Source organism: Hippichthys cyanospilos, chromosome 18 (assembly GCF_059441005.1).
Source record: "Hippichthys cyanospilos isolate Australia breed blue-spotted pipefish chromosome 18, RoL_Hcya_1.0, whole genome shotgun sequence".
In the NCBI taxonomy this organism is placed as follows: Eukaryota; Metazoa; Chordata; class Actinopteri; order Syngnathiformes; family Syngnathidae; genus Hippichthys; species Hippichthys cyanospilos.
The window spans coordinates 10,780,715-10,808,435 of record NC_142386.1 but is presented as its reverse complement, the minus strand read 5'-3'; the positions used below and the strand labels follow the sequence as shown (position 1 = coordinate 10,808,435).

The 27,721-nt window shown below is 39.1% G+C and overlaps 2 protein-coding genes across 3 annotated transcripts; both read right to left on the bottom strand.

The window, feature by feature from the left end:
• Window positions 1-994: 994 nt before the first annotated feature.
• slc22a6l (solute carrier family 22 member 6, like) lies at window positions 995-11,823 on the bottom strand. 2 transcript variants are annotated; one of them, XM_088440152.1, is made up of 12 exons: window positions 11,766-11,823; window positions 11,615-11,686; window positions 7,687-8,187; window positions 6,010-6,113; window positions 5,761-5,915; window positions 5,518-5,686; window positions 4,286-4,409; window positions 4,072-4,187; window positions 3,754-3,968; window positions 3,101-3,209; window positions 1,331-1,534; window positions 995-1,223 (listed from the first exon to the last, which is right to left on the bottom strand). In XM_088440152.1, the coding sequence occupies exons 3-12, from the start codon at window positions 8,083-8,085 to the stop codon at window positions 1,151-1,153; spliced, it is 1,668 nt and encodes a 555-aa protein (XP_088296278.1). In that variant the 5' UTR covers window positions 8,086-8,187; window positions 11,615-11,686; window positions 11,766-11,823; the 3' UTR covers window positions 995-1,150. The 2 variants fall into 2 exon arrangements, with proteins under 2 accessions (XP_088296278.1, XP_088296277.1); XM_088440151.1 differs by lacking the exons at window positions 11,615-11,686; window positions 11,766-11,823 and adding an exon at window positions 9,457-9,696.
• Window positions 11,824-14,517: 2,694 nt separating this feature from the next.
• pygma (phosphorylase, glycogen, muscle A) lies at window positions 14,518-27,693 on the bottom strand. The gene is made up of 20 exons (XM_088440148.1): window positions 27,373-27,693; window positions 24,877-24,978; window positions 24,705-24,783; window positions 24,492-24,595; window positions 23,067-23,198; window positions 22,866-22,977; window positions 22,708-22,790; window positions 21,200-21,343; window positions 20,892-20,984; window positions 20,653-20,799; window positions 19,621-19,784; window positions 19,417-19,531; window positions 19,226-19,327; window positions 18,812-18,959; window positions 18,682-18,740; window positions 17,299-17,440; window positions 16,585-16,792; window positions 15,330-15,464; window positions 15,118-15,184; window positions 14,518-15,003 (listed from the first exon to the last, which is right to left on the bottom strand). Exons 1-20 carry the CDS (start codon window positions 27,613-27,615, stop codon window positions 14,854-14,856), a joined length of 2,529 nt encoding a protein of 842 aa, XP_088296274.1. The 5' UTR covers window positions 27,616-27,693; the 3' UTR covers window positions 14,518-14,853.
• Window positions 27,694-27,721: the final 28 nt, after the last annotated feature.

Genomic DNA, 27,721 nt, shown 5'->3' with positions numbered 1-27,721 from the left:
TTTTACTGAGTTGATACAGGTTAGTCTGAAACTGAAAAAAGATTAAAGTGCATCAATGTGCCTGAAATAACAAAAAAAGTCAATCTTCGTTTGAACTAGAAACGTTTTTGACCAACTGATGCTGAAAAAAATATGATATCAGTAAAAAGTAGTCAATGTAAATTGTTCTGGAATATTAATACACAAGTACCGTTTTCTTAAGTATTTTAACCTAAATAAAAAAGGTATAAAACATTGAGCTGATTTTTTTTTTCTGAGTCACACTAAGCATAAAAAATTTGAAACTATTTGAAACTATATTTCGTGGTTAATACCCCTGCCAATGACTGAATTTTCATGGGCATCTGAATTTGTCTGAACTGTATTTCTGTGAAATGTGAAAGAAGGAAGAGCAGGAAAGAGCAGCGCTGCACCATAGCGTTGTAGCTGTCTTATCCAGATTGCTTTTGTAATTAATTGGAATTTAGAGTGTCAACTCTGATATTTATCATGTTTGGTCAGCTACAGGCTTCCCTCTAATTACACTAATATAACCGCAGCTCTCTGTGAGACTGCAGCCAAAGGAAGGGAAAGTAAATTTGTGTATTGCAGTAGCTTGATGTCCGAAGAGTATTTATAATTAACTTGTCTGTCTGGCATAAAGGCAACCTTAACCACACGTGTTTTTCTGCAATGCACTGAAAGTGTGATAGGGAAGGTGTGAAGTAGCAAGGGATCACTGTAGACAGAAATTTTAAAAGTTTGTAATTTGAGCACAGACTTTGACAGAGTGCTACTGCACCACCTAGTGGCGTCGATGGGCAATTACACTTCACACTGCAAAAGCATCCCCACTATTTGAGGACTTGTCTAAAAGAAGCTGATGTGAAATGCCATATATGTATTATATTTCAAATGCAAATAGACTACAACGCAGCCTGTATTTTTTTTTCTTTTATATTTAAAGTACATCATTTAGGCGAAGAGTCCCCAACATCACGTAAATCCTCAATGCTACATTACAACCACTTGTGAGTTTTTATTTCACGATTGACCTGTCTATAGGATTAGTCTCCAGAAGGATTAAATAAAATCATTGCAAAGACTGCTACAGAAACAGCAGTGTCCACTCAATTCTCATTAAAACAGCAGTTCTACAATTTTGATGCATTCAGATGACCTGCTTCAGGAGATTTCCCTGCGTGTCTTCCTTTGGTGGCATTTTGGAGACTCGACCAGAGCCCCTGTATTCCACACAGACAATTCACAGGTGGATCAATATTTTTTTTTTATATTCACTCTCTGGCAAAATGCATTTATTTCATTTTGTGAACACAGCTTGCTCGTTTACCTGTCTTCCACGTCTTGTATTGTGTCAGGAAGCGGCGAGCCAAGTGTTTCCGGGAGGAATATGGCAGCCACTCCACTGATGATGGGAGCTCCTCCGTAGATCAAACCCGGCAGCCAGGGTATGAAGTCACCGCTCAGAAGAACCATGGGGGCCACCATTGCTCCGACGCGAGCCGTCATTGAAACCCAGCCCATTCCGTTCTGGCTGAGGTACAAAGTTCACATCATGTTAACTCATTCAATTCCAAAGACCTATTTTTACTTTTTACATTTGTTTTTAATCCCAGGTAATTATTTATATTATTAGTCCACCCCAAACATACTATTTTACATGTTTGGCTCAAGTAGGGTCTACAAATGGCTGGTACATATTACATGAAGTGCTAGAGTAATCAAGTACTGAAAGAAATTAAGTACTAAGGTAAGTGATTATTTTGGGTAAACAAGTACTAATGTGATTAGGAATAATCATTTTAGAGTCATTAATTGATTACTTAAGAAAGTACTAACATACTCAATTCCCTTAACACTTGGGTACATAAAGTAATTTATTATTTCATAACTTAAGTCCCTAAAGTAATTGATTACATAAAATACAGAAATTATATAAGGATTTGATTAATTATTGAACTACTTCTGTACTAACATAATTATGTACCGATGTAATAATTAAGTAAATTCAGTCTTGGTATCTAGTCTAGGTATGTTAGGTATGAAATTGATTAAATACTCTAGGCGATCAAGTAATACAGTACTTGACTACTTTAGGTAAACAAGTACTAAAGTGATTACTCCAGGGTTTGTAATTAATTACTTTAGGTACTAAAATACGAACATTCTTAATTATTTTGGCACCTTAATTCATCCCTGAGATTGAATGACTGTTCTCTTAACATTTACATAAAAATATCATATAAAATATAAATCTTTGTTATAGAATGAGTTCAATTACATTGGAGAAGGCCCACCTGCACATTTGCTCTTCTTAAGCAGGCCACTAATTGCTAAAGGAACTTTTTCAGCTGCATTTTCTGACAATTTCTGATTTTGTTTTATATTTTCTTGTCATGTAAACATATTAATACAAGCCATAAGTACCAGTGTCAATACAACGCAGGAACTGCATGTTAGAAGTTAAGATCGATGACTTTACACAACCTACTTTCGTCACGATTTGGGTCACATCCTGCCGTTAATCATCAGCTCATCATTTGGCCACAAACCTTCAGTTGGGCACATATATAAACTACAAGATCTATCGATAGAGATCGTTATTAATTTCCATCCGTCATCCAAACTGTACAAACATCACAACACACCATGCATCCATTTTCTATAGTAGGCCTATTAATATTCCATTGCTGATGGCCTGAAGTGTATCCTAGCTGATTTTTGACGAGAAACATCTTGGACTTGGGGCCAGTCAGTTGCTGAGCACATATACACAAAAAGGCAAACAACAATTCATCTTATAACCTTCGGATGATTAAGAGTTTTTTTCTTTTTTTAATTTGCAAGAAAGACAAAATACCCGCAAGAGAACATGCAAACTGAAAGTTAAAGAATTTTACTTTCAGCATAAGACCTAATGTCATTTGAGGCATTATGTAATCATTCCGAGTGGCTTGTCAGTCTGATTATGCTGCTAAAAAAGTGCTTGGCTTAGGTTCTGATCATCTTAATGAGCTTATGCTGTTATGTGCATGTGCATCAACATCTTTTTTTGTTTTTTTGTTTAACTATCGTTTGATTGGAACTTATTCCAACTTACCGAATGATGGTGGGGAAGAGCTCTCCAGAGTAAAGGTAACAGCAGTTGAAGGAAGCAGCCAGACAACCTTTACCCACGACAGCCAGAGAAGTACGCAGTGTCTGCTGGTCTGCGGATTAGAGGAATCTAAAGTCAGCTCACTTAACTTCACAAATATTACTTAGAACGAAGCAAAGGGGTGCTTCCTGCTTACGAAAACCCACACGGGCACAAGGAGAACATGCACACCCCGCACTGGAAGGCCAGGGCCAGAATCGAACCCACAACCTCCACATATGAGGCAGACATGCTAAACAGTTTGGCCCTTGTTTCTCACAAAGTTTCTCTCTGAAAATACTCGTTTCTCTCTGAAAATACTGGGCATGAAGCTATTACAATTTTTGGCATTCACATATCCTACAGATTGACCATTTTGGGTCATATTCTTCCACGTCATTCTCGCAGTTTTTTAACCAAGTGATGGCATACACCTGGTAGTGTGATAACTAAATGATCGTGCCACGTTGAACTTTGGCACGTCACCATTTGGGTAGAATTTCAGCTCTCTTGTGTGTTATGTGCTTCCTTTGATGTGAAATGGCTTTGATTTTGAGCTCAAAAGATCTCACACAAGTGTTAAATTGAAAAAAATATGTAATGCATTTTTGTCATACCATAAGGTACCATCAGGTTGATCAGTACTGTGATTCCAGCAATAATAAGTGCACCACTTTGGGATGGGCGGCGTCCAATAAAACACATGGTCACACTTATGACGACTTTGGCAGGAATGTCCACCGCTCCAAAGATGACTTGGATTAAGTAGAAGTCCACCCCAAACTTCTGGAGATCCATGGCTAGCCCGTAGTAAGCGAAGCTTGTTGAGAGCCTGAGGTTTAATAAATAAAATGTTTGAGTCGCAAGTTGCGTTACATGCTCGGAGTGAATGAGAAGGCGTTTGAAGGACTCGCATGTTTTGAGGGTTTGCTCACCAGACGGCACTGAGGCAGATTGTCATCGAGCGCATGGTGGGAGTGCGGAAGAGATCAAAGAAGGTGTAGTAGCCTTGTGAGCATGACATCTCTTTCTTCATGGACTCTTGCACCATCTTTACACAAAGACAAAGTCATTTCCACTGGATCTCAGTTTCTATATTCAACACAAGAGTATGATTCTATTAGGACAGTTAAGAACGTCTCCACCTACTTGAACGTCAAGCTTGTCTCCTTCCTTGCTACGGCCGTTTATTTTAGCAACACTTTTAAGATTCTGGACAGCTTGCTCATAGTTTTGGCTCAAGACCAACCATCTTGAAGACTCATGAAACCACCTGTATGAGAGTGCATTTGTTCTCAGTCCAAATACTGCATTCACGTTATTAGTCCTATATAACCATTCTTCAACCATTAGTGCATATTGACTAATTTATTATGTTTTTGGAAAAATATGAACTTCAACTGTGACTTAGGAGGTTTTGGCCTCCAAAGATAATTGTCGGAAATTTTGATTGACGCTGTCAAGAGTTTCGATTTATTGTTCAAGTGTTAAGAACGCTTTGCTTATTCTGCGCTCAGCACCGGCCAAGCCCAAGCCGATAAAAAAGGCTTGGAAGAAGCAATACTCTACAGCGCTCCTGTACCACTCGAACAAGAATAAATACACGCCCACCTTAATTTGAGGTCACTTTTTTTTTTTTTTCGTTTTCATTCCTGGGTTTGGGAGGAGAGATTTTGCACTGTCAGCCAAATAAAGGTCAGCATTTCTCGTACCAAAGGTTTACTGTAGAAAATGTCAGCGTGTTGAAAATGTGTGTTTGTGGGACGCAGCCATACAATCCACTGTTGTAGTATATGATTCAACTAGAAATGTTGTTATGAGTCGTAGTTTTCCGAGGGGGCCGATTTGATAAATCGAAGACTGTTTGCGCTCTCTTGACACGTCTTTTGCTTTGTTGACAATGCCAGTTCATTTCAGTGTCAGTAACAAGTCTGTTTTTGGCATCTTCACTCACTCTGCATTGGAATCCCACTACTGATTGCTACAAATTGTTGTTTCTTTATGGTAGTTAATTTACTAACAATATCGTGTAGAAGTGCGGCAACCACACAGTGAGCGGCGGGGTTTTACTCAACAAGCCATTTCACTTCCTGCTTAGAAACGCAGCCACCAGCAAAACTTATACTTTACAAGAAATAAAATTTACAATGCACCAATGGTAGAATTACACAATTGATTTGCATATATTTAACTAGAAAACTTGAAATATCATTACATGGGCCCTTTAAGTTCATGGTGTAGGTAAAGAATCTCAAATTTAAAAAGTAGTGAAAGACTTAGTTCTCTTCGTAGGTGTACATGATGTCATGCTTGCGTGAATGCATTCTGCCCTTCGCTGAATCTTTGCAGCATGCTCGTCAGCTGAACTTTGAACTGCTCACCATGAGTAGATGAAGAAGACATAGAAGGGTGAAGACACAGCCAAGGTCAACCACCTCCAGTCTCGAACGAAGTAAGCTAGAGCTGCCTGGAGTAACTGTCCCACCGTGTAACAGTAACCTGTTATGGTGCCCACTCCGGTTCGCACGCGGGTCGGGATCCACTCCACAACTTTATCAACAACAACAACAAAAATTTTGATTTTAGATACCACAAGCTCATTTTTGTCAAACAAAATCGCTTACTGAGAGAGAAGGTGTTGAGGCCCACGCCTGACAGAGCCATCCCGCAACCAAAGCGGCACAGGCAGAACATGGGGAAGGATGTGGCGAAAGCAGCACCCGTCCCAGAAACCGCCATCAGCAGGTGAGAAATAATCAGCAGGATGCGTCGGCCAAACCTGGTCAAAAGAGCTCGCTCAAGCTGCTGTATTCAACATATTCCTATTATTCTACTGTATAAAAGCAGTCATTTGAGATTGTTTTTGTTTTTACCTGTCTGCAAGACTTCCCAAAACAATGGATCCCACAAGAACACCTCCCATGTAGATGGTTTGGCTCATTTGCTTAAAAGAGCGCAGATCACACACCAAATCCCACTGAACACAAACAATTCTTTAAATACACACGCTGCCACTAAATTTGAAGCGTTTTCACAAAAACAGGCTTATGTCTCTGAAAATGGAAAATTGAGATATTAATATATTCTAATCCTACACTTAATCCCTTGAACCCGTTAAGGTTTAAAAGCATCATACTCCGGTCCACGCGGGCTTGTGTAGTGCAGGTTTTGCAAGTTTCTCTTTGCAACACACCTGAGTCAAATGATCAGGATCATTAAGAAGCTCTTGCACAGCAAATGTTTTAAATCAGGTGTGTTGCAAAGCGCAACTTGCAAAACATGCAGTACACAGGCCCTCATGGACTGGAATTTGATGTTTTCAGGCCTTAAAGGGACAATGTGTAAAATTTAGACCTTTTTTCATTACAAACTGCAGGAGATGCTGCATTTTTTGTTTTCTGTAGCTATAACAGACATGGCAGCCTCCAGGGGAGTGCCACCCCCCCATGTAATATAATTTAATGATAACAAGACCTACGTTTATATTTAAAACATACCGTTGGTCGTTAACGCATTTATTTGCAAATTTTTGAAATTTATAATGATTTCATTTATTGCTTTTTAGTAAAAAATGGTCTACATCTTACACATTGTTCCTTTAAAGCACAGGTGTCAAATTCCAGTCTTCGAAGGCTGCTATCCTGCATGTTTTCCTGGTGTCTCTCCCCCAACACAAATGATTAGCTAATCAGCAAGCTAAGGGAGGAGCTTGAACGTCATACCAACTGTTTGCATCGTCTGTCTGTGAGAGAATCAATAACATGCAGGATTTAGGCCCTCGAGGAACTGCCTGCCTTAAAAGTTTAAAAAGAAGAAAAATAAACAAAGTTACACCAATTGGAATGTTTCCAAGTTGACATCCCTGATGTGATGGAAAACATGTTTATAGTTTTGGCACTTTCATCTGTCAGTGGTATGCATGACCTACCAATCCCTTCTTTTCATACACTTTGATTACTATTTAATCTTTTGGCTGCTGGCAAATGAAAGTCGAGGCCTCAAGGAGGTTATTTTTTTGTAGAAATGCCAGAATGGACATCCCTGTCATTTTTTTTCCCAATAACTCAAAACTAATCTCTGGGACAGAAGCCTGCTATTGTGAAAATGCATCAATGTGTTTTCACAAAATGAGGCTTATGTTTGCAATGATGAACATTGAGATGTTCTTATTCGAAACCTAATTCCCTTCAAAATGATATTCAATCCATGGAGGCAGCTCAAAAATTGACAAGGTTACCGCAATTTGAATGTTGCCAAGTAGAATCACTCGTTATGAGAAAATCACATTTGAAGTTTTGGCACTTTAATCTTTAAATAGTGTTGCATGGTCCACTAATGGTCTATTATTTTCTTGCGCATCAATTACAATTCGAAGCTGGGAAATGAAAGTCGAAATTTTAAGGTTGTTCTTGCAGAAAAAACAGAACACGGACATCTCTGTCCAAAACATATATTTTCGTCAATAATGGAAAACTAATTTCAATGACGTGACCCCGCTTTCGTGAAAGCGCATCACACATATCCAAGCAGGGCAAGAACGCTAGCATTACCTCCGCTATGATGGAGGAGGTCATTCCCGTCATATTGTAGGACCATCCGTCTGCGCATCCCTGGAGGCTTACGTCAACCTCATACTCTTCCAGTCCCTCTTGTTTCCCAGTGCCATTGTTGTCCAGGAGGTGCCACTGTGGGGCAACGTAGCGCCGGCAGCTCTGCCGTTTGCCGGTTTGGTCCAAAGGCACAGTGACAGTCAAGATTTCTTGCGGGCTGAGCTGTAGCTTAGAGACGTTTACATGTGCACTGCAGTAGTGAGGAGGCACGGCCGCCACAAAATTCTGCAGCAGGTTGTGACTGGCCATCAGAAGCACTGGAATACACAGCAGGCTTACGTGCACGATCTGGAAGCGGCCTGTGCCGCCCACCTGCTCTAGAAGGTCACCAAATGCCATTTTTATTTAGATGTTTGTTTTTAAAACTCCACAAGCACCAGCAATTCTACCAGTTGAGTTCTAGAACCATTTTTGTGTTGTGATCAACATTCCTCTCAGCACCTGTGAAAATCGGGAAATAATGGCCTGTTATTTTTGGTCAACCTGAATGCATAGTCATGCAATTTACACACAAAAAAGACAGCAAAATATCTTTAATAGTAACGCAATTATAACTATTGGGTGCTCAGTACTACATTTCAAATGAGTTGTAATTTTTTTTATATATTTTTCCACAAAAAAACAGTTTGCAGCTTTTTAAAGATTTAAGTAATCATCCAGAGGCCTTTTTTTAAATGAAAATGATTCAAACATTTTGTCATTAGTATTTATTTTTTAATTATGGTAGTCATTCATTAAGACAAACTGATTGTCTTTTACTTGGGTAAAATTAATGTGGACAACATTAACCTCTCTTGTCCTATTGTTTTTACTTGCTTTTTTAATCAGTAAAAAAACTAAATGGAAAAAAAATATTGATTTGCAATACTTTAATGCAAAACAAACATTAATCTGATTATGTGATTAATTGATGGAATAATTGATTAACATCTTTGATTGTGACAGCCCTAATTTCAGTGTTAGTTATAGGACTTTACCACAGTGCATAGAAAATGTCTGTACAGCCCTGTTAAAATGCCATGTTTATGTTAGATCAGTGCTTCTCAATTATTTTTAGCAGTGACCACCCCAGGAAAGAGAAAAAAATTCGCCTTCGCCTTAAACAAACAAGTAAGATCATTATCTAAAAAAAAAAAAATACAAGTATACGTTATATCCTATCTGTTTTCAAAATAAACAAAATAAAAAGCAATCAACAACAAATGTTAACATTTTACATGCCAATTCTTATTTAAACTTGAAACATTTTTCACTAAATGTACCATTTAATGCTGAAAAATTATTCATCAATATTTGATCTGGAACATCAACTGTGGAGCTCCAATGTCTAACATTTTGACGTGAAGAATAAAGTATAAAGCGTGTTGATGTATTTTCCCTAAATTACATTAATCAGTATTGTAATTCTGAAAAACATGTTGACAGCAATTTTAAAGCTTTATATAACTTACACACAGCCTATGACCATGAGAGTGCCACTGCACCTCCTGGTGTTATAGATGTGAAATTACACTTCTAGCGGCAAAAGCAAATTCTGTTCCCCGAGGTCGTACCCCCCACGCATTGCGTCACATTACTTGAAATATTACACATTTCTCAGCGATTTGAACTTTCCCAGTGGGAAAAAAACAAAACAAAAAAACAAGCAGTTTAGCTGCATCGCCAAAAGAAATTTTCTTTAGGTTTCTGCTGCATATGGGAATGACCTACCTGCAGAACGAAATGGACGACACTTAAAATCTCCCACGAGAATGCACAAAGCGCATCAGCTCAAACAAAATTCTTGAAAAAGGAGCAAAAAATGAAAAGAAAATCGATAAACTTTTGGCTGCATGGTCATACGAATAATCTGCTCTGAAATTCCAGCGCGTTTTCTGAACTTTGGATTATTGGAAGTGCGGTTGAGTCGGCCACACGAGGTATTAGCGGTCCGCTCACTCAACGCAGAGCGAGAATGCGGTCTTTACTGAATAGGATCAAAGTCTGGTCAGGCCATGGAACACAAGTGGGCAGATACCTCCGCTTTAATCATTTTCCACTCCCCTCTCCTCATTAGTTATTTCATGTGTTCAAGTTTATGTCTGACTTGGATTTGTTGTTAATTTTTCATTGCCTCCTCCAATGGAAGAAAAAAAAATTCATCCTCAAAACCTTCGCAGAGCCAAATTTGCTTGCTACTGTTTGGATCCTAAATAATCCAGAACATTGAGAAAGTGCTCTCTTTGCATTTGAAAAAAGGTTCAGTTATGTGTGGACAATCCAGGGTTTGTGCATGTCATGTATGTAATCTGATAATGATTGTTATCGTAAAGATTGTTAACTCTGAAATCTAATCCTCTGCCTTTTGGTCCCCCTGAATCATTTTGAGGAATGCATGTGCTTGTGTAATGATCAGCGTGAGGTGTCAGCTTGAATGAAGCTGCAGGTGCTCCAAAGCAAAACAAGGAAAAAAAATACATTGATTCAGCTGTGAGTCGAGCAACCACAGCACAGTTGTCCTCTCAATTCTCTTTTGACGGATTTTCAGTCCCCAAAAGCTTGGCCCTAAAGGTTGTCTTTGCAAAGAAAAAAAAATATTGGTAATACACTAAATTTAATTGATTATTCACGCGCACACACACGCACACAGAGAGAATCAAACGTGAGAAGGACTTTAAACTTCCTGTCTTCCGTTTTATTGTTCTGCTCAAACGTGACTTCTAGCAATATGACAGTCGTAACACATGACTTATATTTCCTCATTGCCTTGCACTTCTCACTCAGTTACAACTTACAAGTACTGTAAACACAAGTTAGCTCATCTTACTTTGACCTCTTGCCTGTAGCAGAAGCCGAAAACAACAACAAAAAAATGTATGACGCTTTGATGGATCAAAAGTTTGAACCACGGAAATGAGCTCACAGGGAAATGTTTCTGCTTAACAATAAATCCTAAAACCAGTGCATTTCCAATAAATGCCCTTAAAAATATCCAAATATTGGATGAGAAACTGCAAAGCATGCTGTTTTGTAATATATGACAAAAAAATAGATGCACATTGCAGAGAAATAAATGACATAACTTTATGAGGTTTACAATATATATACCAATGATTTACAGGCAGTTCACACTTGTGAAATGTCTACATGCAGTTAAAGTTGAAAAAGCACGTGCACTTAACGCACATGCTCAGAGAAGCATGTTTTTTTTTTTTTTTTTTCTGGCTAGTTCTTTTTCTTTTTTAATGTACAGTCTAAGCATGAGCAAAAATGAGGTTGTATGCCCAACCTGAGTTAAACCATTCCTTATTCTGAATTTTGGAAGTGGGTGAAAAAAAATATTCATTTGAAACTTCATTCAAGATGCACTACGAGCTGCCACACAGGGAAAACAATTTTGCACTCACCAATATGTTAACATAAATTTGATTGATGATTCCTTGTAGCGTGGAAACCAACTCACTGACTGGGCTGGGTCTGTGTTTTTTTTTTTCTTTTTCTTTTTCTTTGACATTGGGAGCTGTAATCTCACAATTTGTGATCCACTTAAAATGACTTTTATCAATGTGAACTTCTGTGACTGTAAAACATAGTTTGCCTCATTTCATTCATTTATTACGGCAGCACGGTGATGTTTTTTTTGTATTCTATTCCAAAAGAAAGACCATTTTAAGCCAACTCTTGACCTGAGGGCAGATAAAGAATCCTTTCAGTTCTATTTCCTTGACATGTAGTGATGCCCTTTTGTTTTTAAGTGGATCAACTGTTTCTTATAGTTCTAATGGAGTAAAGTTCACATGTTATCAGGAAATGCCACAGTGACAGTGCCCGTAGCCCCCATTAGCATATGGTTGTATCCAGTCTTCACTGGAAAAAGGCTGCTACCCACCTGTCCAAAGTCCATTCATTCACATGCTGAACCGAGCCAGACCAAAATACTGTTTTTGTTTCAGAGTATGTCCTACACACACAATTGAGAGTCATTCAAGGATGGTTTTGATAAGGAAAGCCATAGTCAGGATTCAAAGCGATAACCTCACCAGTGAGGGAGATATGCTATTCATCTTAGTCCAGTGAGGTGGGCCAGGTGCATGCGACGCGATGCCGGTGATGTGACCCCGGGGAATCGGGCTTTGCTTTTTCCCTGTGAAGTTTAACCCCTGGTTGTCTGTGTATTTTTCATTAACCAGGCCTTATTATCACACAACTTGGGCTGACATTGAAAGGATCATAACGTCATCAAATATGAATATATTTTTACTTTCAACCCCCAGCCCTTTGTTCAATAGAACCAGCCCTATCCATACATTATTTACACTATTTATTTATTCATTTTTGGGTAAACTACATCCCCTTTATGTACAAAAACTGTAGGAATGGGATTATAGAAAAAGTAACTATGCTGTGTATATATATATATATATATATATATATATATATATATATATATACTTACAAAATTGAATTAAGTGTATACATCATAATTAGAGTATTATGACTTTTGAAAACTTTTGCATTATGGTAGTTCAGGCTAAGCCAATCGATGAAGTCTTTGAAAGGCTTGCAAATGTCATCAGTTGGCTGCTAGCGCCACCTGATGGTTTTCAGTTTTCAAAACAAAGATTTCTATTGCACCCCGGTCACGAGTTGCCATTGAAAGGATTAACGCAAAAATCGGGGGAAATGCGTGATAAAACATCAGATGCTCAATATGATAAAAAAAAAAAAAAAACGACTACGGTGGGCCCCCGTGTTACGATCTGTTCCGCGGTTGGGCTCGTAAGCCAAACTCAGTGTATGACGGGCAATCCAAACTTATGTTAAATAGCTAATGCATTTAGAACCTCAGGTAAAAACATCAAAATTATGCATACATATTAAAAATTGCTACCAAAATATTATAGTAGGTGCTACGTATATATAATATTCATGTATACAATCAGAAAACATCATAAATAAAAAATATAGAAAGGATTTATTTACCTTTGAGTGGCGCTTGTTATGCCCATATTCCCTAATAAGGGTTATCTAGGGCATCGTTTCCATATAAATCATTTTCTTACTTCTCTCGTTAACATCACTAGCAATCTCGGGACCTATGACTAACCCTTTCAACTTTGAATTAAGCAGTAAAATGCACTATAAATACGATTTTGTAACCACTAACAATCGAACAAAGCTTTACCGTTCCACCATTTTGAAACGAGTGAGGCCGATCAATAGCAGACCACCAATATCCGTGACGAGACGCCGACCAATAGCAGACCAGAATTGTAGTGACGCGTTGCAGGGAGGCAAGTGTGACAGCAACTGAAAAAAACTGAACAACTGAAAAAAAATCCAATTGTTGCAAGTGGATTTGTACTGCATTTGCATGAATGAACCACACGTCTTCAAGACTAGTATAATTATTTAGCCTTTCTATTGCATGACAATCCTCTTAAAGACAGCCCCCCCCCCCCCCCCCAAAAAAAAAAAAAAAAAACTCCAGACAGATCATATCAGCCTAATGTAGGGCATTTGGTAAACAAACGTGCGTGTTTATCAGCACCGAGAATAGATCTCATTTTTGCGATTGCGTCACCTGAAAACAGTTCTTAAAATAGCAACCGTCTGCGAGGCTGATTAAAATGTAAAGTAATGCACATATGTTCTGGATTTCCTATGTTTGTAAATCGTGTTTTGCAGCAGATTCATCACTGTGAAATCCAGGTGGACATCCTCAACCCTGACATTACAACCTTGTCTGATAGGAAAGATTATCCTTAACCCATTCAATCCCAAAGATATAGTTTTATGATTTTTTTTCCATTTCAGACATTTAGGGTCTACACATGCCTGGTACTGAATGACTAAAGTACTAGTAGTTGATTACTTTAGTACTTCCATACGAAGTAATCCTTTACACTAAAACCTAATGATTTGAAGTAGTTGATTCAGTACCTAATTACTCAAGCAAATGTGTGCTTTTTTAAATGCAATTTATCAATAAAATAGTGTGTTCATGGAACTGTGTAACTCTAATAAAGATTGAGACGACGTAATGTCAGTATGAAGCAGATATAGTCTTGGCTCAGGAGAAATCAAGACTAGCGGTCACCTTCGAAAGGAACAAACGGCATCCCCGACACATTATTCCACCATGAACACAAAGCCAGTTGTGGCCATCAAGAGAAGATATCAGTCAGGGTTTATGGCGCTCAGACTTCCTCCCTCTTCCAAAGAATGGTCAGCAGAACAAAGACTTTTGAAGACACCATCCCCATGCACGCACGCACACACACACACACACACACATATACACACACCTGCATTCCACAGTGGGACGACATGCCCCAAAAGTGTATAAGACGTGAATGTGAAAGGTGAAAGGTTGCCATTTTCTGCTCTGACCTGTGGCAGGACTGGCCCGAGGCCTCGTGTACTTTCCCATTCTCTGTTTGGATTAAATCAATTCTTTCACTATGTCGTGGTATGTGTGATCTTTCAAGAAAAATGAGCACGCTAGGAACTAGTTTGACGCAGGAAGTTTTTCTAGGTTTCTTTATTACCTAAAATAATCAATTACTTTAGTAATTGAGTTATTTTGTACCCACCATTTTTTGAAAATTTGAAAACTATATACATAAGTAGGCAAAAATTTGGCAATATGTCTATGGGAGTGAATGAGCAAATTGTCAATGTTCTTTTTGGGCCAGCAGTGTTGGTATATACAACATTGCTGTATTTAAGGGAAACCATGAACAGGAAATATCAAAAGAAGTAGTCACACGGGCTGGCATGATATTTTTTGACATTGTTTTATTCAGAATGAGTTTGGGCGTGAGTGCCGTTGGGATTTTTGCATAAAAAAAATATCCCCAGTCAGTTCACAAAGCCGACCACAAAGCTCCTTGATGAACTTCACAGTAGCTAAATTGCAATCTGCACCTCTTGAACGTGGCTGCAAGCTGTGGTTTTGTGTACGTATGCATATGCCGTGAAAAGCTATGGTTTTTGTTTGTAGCTCTGTATATTGACGCAAGCAGAATTGAATTTGAAACTGCTGCAGAACAATTTTGGATGGACTCTTGGAAGTTTAAGACAAGTTCATATTTATGATCATGGTGATGCTGTCATGGGAACAGTTTAATGGAGTTTGTCAGGGTTGGGGAGTTTCTCCAGTGTGGGCTCCATTCCCCAGATCTCACGAGCATACTGGGCGATGGTGCGGTCACTGGAGAACTTGCCGCATCCTGCGATGTTGTAGATTACCTTCTTGGTCCATTCCTTGGGGTTCTGGATTGAGAATAATAATAGGAGAAGTGATTAATAAAACGACCATGCGGTTGCTGGGGATTTGAATTGAATGCCCATTTTAATTACTATCATGGCATATTGCCTTGTACAGACCTTATAAAGCGCATTGACTTTCTCCTGGCATTTGATGTAGTCTTCATAATCAGCAAAGACCTTAAATCTGCAGAAAATAACACAATTAACTCGATGATGAAAAATCAGCAGGTACATGATTAGACTCGCTGGTGATTCTACCCAAATGCAAATTTATAGTTACTGGTGTTATTTTTATGGCTGTCTTTGATATGAGCTGCCTAGGCCTTTACCTGTCATGATGCATGAGCATGTTGACGATTTCTTTGAACAAGTCGGGCTGCTTGGGGCTGAAGAAGCCTCCGGCAATCTGGTCGATGGCTTGTTTCAGCTCAGGCAGGCGATTGTAGTACTCCTGAGCATGGTATCTACAGGCACAATCACAAAAAAAAAAAAACCCTTGACATAACGTAACAATGTGTAGCGTATTTCCATGGTAACCACCGTAACATTAAATATTAAGTAAAGCCTGCGCAGTTGTGTAAGCCAGATCCCCAAGGCCACAGATTTGAAAATATCCTCACTCGTTATGAAGTGGTGTGCAGAATAATGATGTAGTGATTGCTTGAAGTGCAGGTGCCCACAATGTGCTGCCGTGTGCTTTGTTTTGACCATGGTGTGCGGTAAACAAACCATTCTTTGCCATAAAATAATGTGTGGCCTTATGGGGGTGCGTATTTAAAAATACAATATAAAGGACATAGCAAAAATATTGCTTTTCTTGAGACTCGTATTATTTTTCAAATTTGACAACTCCCATATGGAGTAGATGTGTGTCGGTCTCATTCAATGCCATTGACGTCAATTAATCTCACTTTTTTGCAGTTATCTTTAAAGCGTTATTTATTTCAAGCGTGCTAATCTAATTAATTTTCATCCCCAATTTTGTGCTTTCTTTACGCTGATTACATCAATTTTTATGCATCAGATTTCTTGTGCCTGAGCTGTTGGTATTTGGCATAACTTGATTGGCTTATGTTGTGGATAGGAGGCCAAGTTCAAGACTGATAGGAAGACATGAAAACGGAAGAGCATGTGAGAGTTGTCGTTCCGATGAATGGTACATTTAGCTTTCAAAAAAATGTCCAGAGGGCACTTGCGATAAAGGCAAAGGGATATGCATTCTTTTAAGAAGAAGCAGCCCAAGTTTAGCCTAGCACATCAATGCAAAGCACCCAGCTGTGAAGAACAAAGATGCTAATGTAGCGAACCATTGCATTTTTGAAAGAAAATACCTGACTAAAGCTATTTTGTTGTTGTATATCAGTATTTTAATCTTCCACAATAAATCAAAATTTAAAAAATAAAAAAACTCTGTTTGAGGATTTTTGTTGGAAATTATAAGGTAAAATTAAAATGTGATTAATAAGATCAATTAATTATCAATAATATTACTCTATTTTTTTAAATTTTGATCAGCACATGAATATTTTTATGTTGCACTTGAATACATTTTATTATTTGTCCACGTGTAGGCTGTTGCCTTACCCTTTCCTGTCCATTTCATCTACGTCTTCCACCCTCATGCCGAAGATGAAGAAATTTTCCTCGCCCGCCTCCTCCGCCATCTCTACATTGGCTCCATCCATGGTTCCGATGGTTAGAGCGCCGTTCAACATGAACTTCATGTTGCCAGTGCCGGAGGCCTCCGTGCCTGCTGTGGAGATCTGCTCGGAAAGGTCAGCAGCTGGGATGGCTGAAAGATGAGAGGTAAGCTCAGTTTCTCTTTATCAGAGGTTCACACTCATTGCAGTTCAAGTCTCACTTTCTGGTCAACTTGATGTCAAGTGAGCCGGCCAGCACAATAATTATGAATGCCAATAGGTTGGTGCTTTCTATGTGATTTAAATGCAAACAAACACAAGTACAATAGTTGATATTTGTATTCTAAGAATTATGTAAACGTTCAGAACCACATTCAGATAAAAATGCAATCTGAAATTTACTGATTTGTGCATTTTAATTGCTTATAACAAATTGACTGTGCACAACAAAGGCATGCCCCTGCATCCACTGTCACATTTTTTATTGATTTTTTTTTTTTTTTTTTTAATTTTTCAAATTCAGACTGAACCTGCAAGTGGGTCAGTTTCCGCCCGTGAACCCTCTTTTTAATACCACTGTAACAGTGGTTATATGTTATAGTTATGAGGCCAAAGGTGTTCGTAGAAAACAGTCGTGAGCATAGCAGGCCTGAATTACCTTTCTCAGCAAGTGTGACTCTGTAGTTCTCCAAAAAGATGACTTTGAGCCGGTCTCCCACCACAGGATCATTGTTGACCACTTCGCCGATAGCTGTGATCAGACGAATAATCATCTTGGCAGTGTGGTAGCCAGGAGCAGCCTGCAACAAATGACATGTCACGCTGGCTGTGTTAAACAGCTGCAAACAAGTCCCGCTGACAATGGGGCCCTCAAAGTCGAATAGCATCTATTTTATACCGGGACGCTTGTTGAACTCTTCCACCCGATTTTGCAACGCAAGCGTTTTGGAAGCTGCCTCCCGCTAATCTTTTTTACTCTGCAGCCATTTAAAGTATGGGAAGCTTGTTAGATGGAGGGATGGAGAAAATTAATAATACTATAATCATTAATTGAAAATTGTTGTTCTTTATTTATTTAATATCTATTTTGCAGCATCAAACAGTTCACTTGGTCAAAAATATTTTAGTTTAGATGATTGACCTTTTTTTTTTAATTATAGGCACTTAATGCATTAAAGGGACATTGTGTAAGGTTTAGACCGTGTTTCATTAAAAATGAATATGTCAAATGATTATAAATTTCAAAAATTTGCAAATAAATGTATGTTTTAAATATAATCATAGGTCTAGTTATCATTCAATTATATTACATAGGGTGTGACACTTCTCTGGAGGCTGCCTTGTTTGTTAAAGTTACGGAGAATGGTAAATGCAGCACCTCCTGCTGTCCGTAATGAAAAAACTGTCAAATCTTACACAGTACCCCCTTAAGATATATATATTTTTTTTGTTTTGGACTTACTTCTAACCTTTATAAAACAAGAACGTCAAATAATGTTACTTATTTATTTGTTTTTGTTATTGGTTAAAAGGATCCTTTTTTAGGTATACTTATCATCACAGTGACAAGTGTGTGTGGGTGGGGAGGGGGGGGGGGGGTATCTCAGATATGTTATTTTTAAATGAACTTATAATACTACAGATTCATTGTTGAGCATAATGCTCCTTTAGGTGACTCACCATAGTGTAAGTCTGCGTGCAAGTACAGTAGCTCAATCTTCTCACACAATGACACAATGTTGTTCTAAAGCTGTGCTTCTCAAATGGCACGACGAGTACCCCTGAGGGTACATAAATGCATTGCAGGCAGTATGTGAGATTTTAATAGGATTACTGCAGGTATCATCAAATGTAATTCAATGCTTTGTAAAGGTGTGACAAGAACAGTACAGTTTGTTTGGTTTTTTTCAGATTGAGAGTTAATTAATTGGAACATGAATCAGTTACAGTACCTATTGCTTGATTGCGTTACAGTGATTGATTAGTGTCGAGTAGTTAGTGACGGTTTTTGGTTAAATTTGGTCAGTGTCTAGACACATACCTTTCCTCCAATCATAATGGTTCTTGGTGTCCACTGCTTGTTGGGCTCTTTCTTGATTCCTGGCAGCGATGTGAGGAGATTACAGCACTGAGGTGGCCATAATACTTAATGACGGATGTTTAATACTTACGGTTATAATAGGTGATGATGTGCAGACAGTTGAGTAGCTGCCTCTTGTATTCGTGGATTCTCTTGACTTGAACGTCAAACATGGAGCTCGGATTGATCTTGACCTTATAGTGCTCCTCCAAGTGCACGGAAAACTTCAGTTTGTTTTCCTGGAAAATAACAAGATTGACTTTAGCGCTTAAGAAACTTGTACAAGTTGTTACTGTGTTTTATTTCCTTTACGCAGCTTTATATGGTTGTATTGAGCAAAACAATTTTGCAACAAAAATATCAAGAAAAGCTGAATCCTCTTAATGACAGGCACCCCTACGAATCCAGAGACTGTAAAAATGGCATAATGGAGGTTTGCGTACGGAGCCCAGAGGAACAACCGGCAGTGCAGTCTCAACGATCAAAAAGATGAACTTGGCTTCACCTGCTTCACTTTGGCAACATCACGGATGAAAGCGTCGTCGTTCACAAACTTGCGCAGACGCTGCAGCTGGTCCAGGTCACGGATAAAGTCCTCTCCGATTCTCTTGAGTAGACAAGAACGGGGACACGTGTACGTGCCTTTTCCACACAAGGCGCCAGTGTGAGGTATGCGGGTTTAAAAACACTGCTAACCTCGGCGATGACCTCGGCCAGGCCGGGGTTGCACATCACCAGCCAGCGGCGGGGGGTGATGCCGTTCGTCTTGTTCTGGAACTTATGTGGCTCCATTTCGTAGAAGTCCTTGAAGCTGCGGGGCAGACATAAATCAGGACACGCAAATAATAAAAGGGCTCACGGCCAAAGGTGCACGGATTGCGCCGAACGGGGCAGACGTACACGGTGGCTTTAAGGATGTCGGAGTGGATCTGGGCCACGCCGTTGACCGCGTGTGACCCAACGATGCACAAATGGGCCATGTTGATCCTCTTCTGTCCTCCTTCTTCAACGAGGGACATACGGCTCAGACGGTCGTTATCGCCGGGGAAGTGCGCAGCCACGTTCTGCCAAATGAACGGACGTTGAAGAAAATATGATACGTAAACCTTCCTCTGATTTCATCCGTCTTCTTTCTCTTGTTGGAAAACAACAGCATCTCGCCATGCTCCATCTTAAAAACGGCTGTGAGAGTCGGACGGATGAATGAAAGCAATTTTCATTTCACTTTTCACCTTTAATTCATAGTTTGACACGTTGGTCCCCAAGCAACTGTCTGCAGCTCGGCAGTGAAACGGGGCTGACAGAAAGGACAGATTTGCGTTGGAGACAGAGGCAGGTCTCAAACCTTGTTATTTCCTCCTGAAATTGTGCGGCTGAAAAATTTGATTTTAGAGCCATGATCTTTAGAATACTTGTGGCTCATGGAAAACGAGCACAGTGTTTACTTGGATGGCTTCTGGGGTGAAAGAAGCAGTCACTTTCACTTCATTCAATGGAGTGGAGAAGCCCAGGACCTGTCGTTAGTCCCCCCCAAAGCCCAAAGGCCTGAACTGGGGAATCAAGCCATGTGAAACAGACAGGAAATGATTCTTGAGTTTGCATTCTAATTTCCAAAATGCACACCCCCAGGCTTGCATAATTTACTTTTGAATTTAGCAAATCTCCCTGTATTTTAGGTTATTCTTTTGGTTAAACAGAGCTACAGTGTACAACTACACACACACACACACACACACACACACACACATATATATATATATATATATATATATATATATATATATATATATATATATATATATATATATATATATATATATATATATATATATATATATATATATATATATATATATATATATATATATATATATATATATATATATATATATATATATATGAGAGTGAGCAGAGCATGTTTGCTGTTCTAACCTCCAGGTGGCGACGATTGATCTCATAGATAATTTCCAAATGGCGGGGCAGCAGATGGGCAAACAGGTCCACTGGCCATCGCTCCAGAGCCTCTGGTAGGACTGTGTGATTGGTGTAGGCACATGTACGCACGCACACATCCCACGCCTATGCGTAAGGGCATATTTGACATTTGTTAATATGCACGGTAGAAGATTTATATGAGTAATTTATAGGTTTGGAAGAAAATAACTGCTGACCTGATCCCATGATAGTTTCTCTTCATCAACCAGAACCCTCATTAGCTCAGGAATAGCCATAGCTGGGTGAGTGTCGTTCAACTGGATGGCGACCTGAATAAACAAAACATTGTTAAATATCATTAGCCAGTTGAAGAAAATGTTCATGGAGTGCTCAGTGGCACTCCACTATTCTGATACGATAATAACACTGCAACAAAGCATTGAACACACTGACAGAGGCCATTGTAAGTAAAGCACAGAGGCAAGGAGGTGGGCTGTTTCAAATTGACAGAAACTATTTTGTTATTCTTTTTTTCTCCCTTCACCTTGTCAGGCAGTTTGCTGAAATCTGTGCGAGCAATCTCCCTGGAGCCAAACTTGGAGACCTTGAAACGGCGAACAATATCTTGCAGGGTGGCGGACACCACAAAGTATTCTTGCTTCAGACGCAGCTCCTTGCCCTCAAAGAACTGAGGAAAGAGACGCGTAAGTATGGTTTTATCCATTAATCCTCGACACGTTATTAAAAAAAAACGTCTCGTGTTACTTATCAGTCTTTCGTGGCTTCATATTGTTATTGTACATTTGCATGTACTGTGCAAATATTTACATCCTGCTAGATCTTGTACAATTCCCATTACAAGAGGAAAAGAGAATAAATTCATTTAGCAAGAGACATGTAGACAAACTTAATTAGCTCATATGGGCCACAAAAAACCATCTTGGGCCAGAGACCCCAAAAATTACATGAGTAGTTGCCAGGCCAGTTCTGCGACTAGCTTACAAATGATAGAACATTGTGATTTTCAAATTTCTCACAACCTATTATACACATGTTACATTTGATTCACATATTTATTCTAGCTGCTTCTTAATTATTGTGAGAAATCATTAACACGATCAGTTTCTTCACGTAAAACTGTATAACATTGATTAACCTTTAAGAATAACATTATGACAAATACTTTGAGCAAATTCGTCATTAGAAGTGTGTTTCAAACTAGAAGATTTTCATACTCATATCCAAGAAGCGTCTCTCACTTTCAAAAAGATCGGTGATCACTGCTCTACGCTGTGTTTGGTTTACAGATTAAAAAAATGTAAATTAGAGTTTGGTGAGTCATCAATTTAGCATAATGAGTTCAACAAATTCTGAAAAAAAACTAACTATTTAACTTCTGCAATTGTATTTTAATTTTAGGACACAAACCTTAGTTAATGCTAGACCAAGTTAAGATTTTTTTTTTTTTTTAACTAACGATACGTTTGCGTGATCCCGTGTGGCGAAAATAAAATATTTGAGTGAACTTAAACATGACATTTATAAATAAATGACAATCCAAAAGTGGAGGGCTTTGCATTTTACCCAAAAATTAGGATCAGCTCCACATTTAATAAAAAATGAGATAAAAGCTGTCCTCAATTGACTCTGTCACTGTCATCACTACATTCTACAGATAAAAATAGACAACATAACCCAACAGCAGTGTGTGCTGGCTAAAATTACATTGAAACGCTGCCTAAATATTGGGTCAGCCATTTTCTGACCATACTTGCTCAGACATAAATTACCCTGACACGGTTTATAGCGAAAGCTTTGAGGTTATCAAGCAAATCCTTCATCTGGAGCCTGTAGCGAGGCGAAGCATGCTGGTCAGGTCTTCAGTCAGATTTAAAAGGTAGCTGAAGACAAAGACCCTGAGGTCCATCAGGTCCAGATTATGGAAATCCATCTTCTAAGATTCAGATATGTACCTGAATAGGAGCAGTGCCGCGTGTCGGCTGTATAATTTTGCAGATTAAAAAAAACCTAATTATCTAATTCATTTCTTACATTGTCATTTGGATACAGCACACGGGAGATGTTCTCAGCCAGGTTCCGGTCCAACACAGCCTGAATATAGCCACCGACGTTGACTGCGAAGAAAAATGAAAAAACGTCAATGCATTACGAAACCTTTCCTGCTAATTCTTATGCTGCAAGACGCATACAGTCTTTAAGGTTAAATTCGCATGGCGCCTTTGCCGACCACAGCCTCATGGTGTTGACTACGTTGTTTCTGTAGCCGGGGACTGGAGTGTCATATGGCAAAGCCAAAACTACCTGCCAACACATTACAGGAAAAGCAGATTAAGATTCTTAGATCCGACTACTGATAGCTCTATAAATATCTTTTTTTTTCTTTTTTGCACCTGAGTGTCAACCCATTTGACACCGTCGGGGTGATGCTCAGTCCTGCCGTAGAAGTGCACGGGGCGCATGTACTCAGGACGTGCCTTCTCCCAGGCGTTGCCATAGCGCAACCAATCATCAGCCTCTTCAACCTTGATAATGACATTGCCAGTGAAAAACACTCATTAAGTGAGGACGTTCCAAGCTGAGTCAGACCCAGAAAATGACAAGGACAATCAAGACCAGATAATGATAACACATAATTATGGATATTATTCACTTTATGCCATTAAGTTGCCTAAACTCACATCTGTGCTGAACTAAGACCCAAGAATACACTGCAAAAAGTGCTCAACCAAAAACAAGAAAAAATATGTTACAAAATTAGGCAAATTCTTACTGTAAGCTAAACAAATCAAACTTTTTTTTATTTTATTTTAATTGACCACAAAACATTTTTGTAATGGTTTTAAGAACAATATGAGTGCAAAAACAAGTCAGAAATTTTTAATGTAGTTGTCAATATAATAATGGCAAATAGTGCTCAATATAAGGTAAAATCTAAGAACATATTTGGTACTTTAAATGATGATTGGCCTTGCACTTCTCTAGTGCTTTTCTATCTTGGCTACTCAAAGCTCTTTACAGAAAATACTCATTTGGCTAGTGATGACACAGCATCAGGAGCAACTGGTGGTTCTGTGTCCTGCTAAAACACTTGGACAGGGTGACAATGCTCAGGCCATCCAACCAACAGCCTCTCGGTTGGTAGATGACCACGACAACTGAACCATGATGCCATTAAAAAAACTTTTAAAGTCATTTTTAAAAGCATTAAATGAAGATTTTTCTCCACATTTGAACGTAGATTGAGGCAAATGGTTCTAAAATGCTGTTAAATGTAAGTAAAAAATGTTCATTCATTTAAAATTTCAAGCAAACTTTTTCCCATGCCAAAATGCAAATGTAAAACTGAAAACACCCCCCAAAATCTTTCTAATGACTTTATCAATTAACACAATGACTACAATACAATAGATTTAAGTAAACATAATTCTAATATATAATTCAACTTCAATGACAGCGCCGGGAAACATAGCTGTCTTTCTGTAAACGCTTTACGGTAAGTTCTTTTTTTTAAAAATAAGATTGTTGTTTATGCTATCATTTCCTAAATTAAGAGAAACGGTTTTGGTCTTAAACAATCATTCAAAATCCGTTTTTCATTTTGCTTTGAGAAAAAAAATACACCCTTTGAGCAAAGAAATATTAATAAAAAACTACTCAAGCTATTTCTTCTATTTTAGAATGTATAAGAGTGTATTTCTTATTGTTAGCCTTTTATACTCTCTTAAAATTGACTTTTTGAAGTGTGTATAGCCTAACACAGATAAATATGTGTGTTTTCTATTTTCTTTTTGCAAAGAAAAAGGATATTGACTAACCTGCCAGCCGTTCACTATTTTCTGATTGAAGATACCAAATTCATAGCGGATACCGTAACCATAGGCGGCCAGGCCCAGAGACGCCATGGAGTCCAGGAAACACGCTGGAAGCCAACACAAAGCAGACAAAGAAAATCATTCTCCAACAAGCTGCGCAAATTCAAGCTATGTGAAGTAATGAGCTGAATAATTCAAACGTAATGAAAATCACACCGGCTAGTCGACCAAGTCCACCGTTGCCCAAACCGGCGTCTTCCTCCATGTCCTCCAGTTCCTCCATGTCCAGACCCAACTAAAGAGTCCAGAGTGCACGCACACGCTGACATTAAGAAACCAATTTAAAATTTAGAAGCTGTTTTGAAAAGATGGAGCCTCTTCCTTTCACCTGGTATGTGGCTTCATCACAGGCGTTTTCCAGTGCCAAATTCACCATGGTGTTCTGGAGGGTGCGGCCCATGTAGAACTCTAGCGATATGTAGTACACACGCTGTGAAAAAAAGACAAAATGATGTGTTGTATATATATATACAAACTTTTACACCAAGTACCACAAAAATGCCACCGATCTGAATGTACTGAGCAGTATTTTAGTAGACCTAATATGCAAATAATTGGGGGTGGGGTCTGAATACCGTACATTTTGGAAGAGAAGTCGCTACTTTTTCCGCATGCTTTGAATCCTTAGTCCAGTATGGTTTATCTGCAGGTTTTTTTACTAGCCGCCAGGAGGCAATCTCCCAGTAAACATTAACTAAAAATGACATGGGAGTATAGCTTGAACTGCTATCGCCACCAGAGGACACTCACCATGAGTGAATGCATACTGTTGTGTTGGTGCAGTATTCTAATGATTAGTGTGTTAATCTTATGTTGAAATTATGTTGGTGCTGCTCTTTTTTCCAAATAGCAGTGCAGGTATGGTGTGATGTTGCTGTAACCAGGTAGTTTGAAAAAAAGTTTACAATACACACATTTAACAAAATTTCAATGCACCATTTTCCTGTGTACATATCTGATGTTACAACCTCAACCTGTGTTCTATAGTCCAGTGCGGCCTATATATGACGCAAACCAATTTAATGTTATTTTTTTTGCTGGTGCAGTTTATACGTTGGTGCATCATATATTCTAAAAGGAACAGTAGATCATTGAAACAAAAAATGGGATCCCCTATCACATTTAATGTATAATATGCCCCAGAATACTCTCAAGGATCATATTGCATGGATGAGTAATCTTCCACCTGGGCCTGTTTAGCCTTTGCCATTTCGCCGTTTGTTTTATTTCCCACCTCTTCTGAAATTGAGAAGGCGGAAGCACACTGAAGAGCAAAAGCAAAGGGTAGAAGGAAGGGACCAGGGGACAAACTGCGTTCTGTATTACATAACGGCAACATTTTGGTTGGGCAAAAATAGCTCCCATGGAGGTCGTTGTAAAGGTCAGCCTGAGAGTGATATTCTTTCCTTGTGGAGTTCAACTCTGGAGTGATTGGAGAAGTGCTTCACATAGTTACGTATCAAAATTAAATGTGGTGCGTTTTCACAAAATCAGGCTTATGTCTCAGAAAACGAAAATAAAGATATATTCTGATTTTACACTTGAAAGTCATATATAATACACAAAGGTAGAGCAAAATTTGATGACATTTCAGCAATTTGAATGTGGCCATGTTAAAATTCCTAATTTTGAGGGAAAAAATGTTTTGGCGCATTCATTTTTCAATGGCGCACATTGTCTAAGAATCCTTAATTTTCATACACTTCATTTGGCTGCCGCAAATGAAAGGCGAGACCTTAAGGACGTTGTTTATGTAGAAATCCTAAAATGGACAACTGTCAGGATATTTTATTTTCATCAATAACTGAAAACTAATCTCCGTGTCGTGAGCTTGGTTTTGTCAAAAACGCATCACAAAGACCCATGACAGGAGTTCAGTTATTTGATATGACTTGTTACACATCTTAACAGGCTTTGATGTTGTCAATTTCTTCAGTTCTTGTTGGTCTAATTGTCCCAGTTACTTTTTTAAATGATACTTATAAATATCATCAATAAATCAAGTGGCTGTCATAGTCGCTTTTCAGTACATGAGCTCAGCCGCTCTGTTCAAGGTTTCTTTTCAAGGAATTCACCTTTGACCTTTCAGTCTGCGGCAGCGAACAAGGTCGATACAGTCGGGAGGGTCGGGGAAGGGGGGGTTCAGTGTGAGGTTGCATCCGACCGACGCTGGATTAAACCTGTTCTAAAAATGTATTCCTCTCTTCAAGTAAATGTCACCCTGCTTGGGTGAACACAAAAGGCACTTAAGTGACAGAACAATGACTCTCTTGGATGTAACAAAAGGGAGAAAAAAAAATCCCCTTTATTCCGAAGAGAGATACATTAAATAGCAAAGAACAATTTTCCCTTCATGTAAATATAATTGATATTGCTTTCTCCACTGTTTGCAATGATGTATGTGTCAGCTTCTGATTGTGTGCAGGTTGTCGCTATAGGCGGGTGCCACACACCTGTACGGGGGCATGGATATGAAATCCGGTGCCCTTGGAGGCATGTGCTCATGTGAGACAAGCAGAGGCTGCGTGCTTTATGGCGAGGCGCTATAGGAGCAAAAGGTCACGGGGAGGTTTAATGTTTCAGCGCACCGTAAGATTGGAAGCTTAGCAGCCGACTGCTAAGAAGCCCTTGTGAAGTTTAAATGTCATGCCCTGGCATTAGATTGTACCCAGGCTCCTCCGGTACAGCGGAGGAAAGAGAAACCGTTTGCTTGTATGCGATGAAACATGGTTGCTAATTCTCTGGAGGATTTTAGCTCCAGGATTTTAAACAAGGTCTCAGTGAAACCGAGAAAGTATTTGCTCCTGTTACGACTTGGACTTACTTTGGGATCTTTCTCATAGTAGTGCTGCTGGGTTCTGATCCACCTGCCGATCAAGTGGTCCCGCACGGTGTGGGCCAGAGCAAAGTAGTAATCCCGTCTGGTCGCCACATTTCTGTCTTTGGCCAGCGTGAAGTGGAGGTGCCTGTTGAAATTCTGCTTCAGCTCGGAGACATTATCGACACCGGCCAGGCCTCGCACGGAGATCTGCTTCCTCCTGTCATGGTCGGACAACGGTTTGGACATGGCGGCTCAGGGTTTGCTAGCTGAGACCTCTGGGAGAACGGTTCACGGTAAGGCAAGCGCCACCAGGCCCAGACACTCAGATAGAGAGGCAGCAACAATGCGGGCT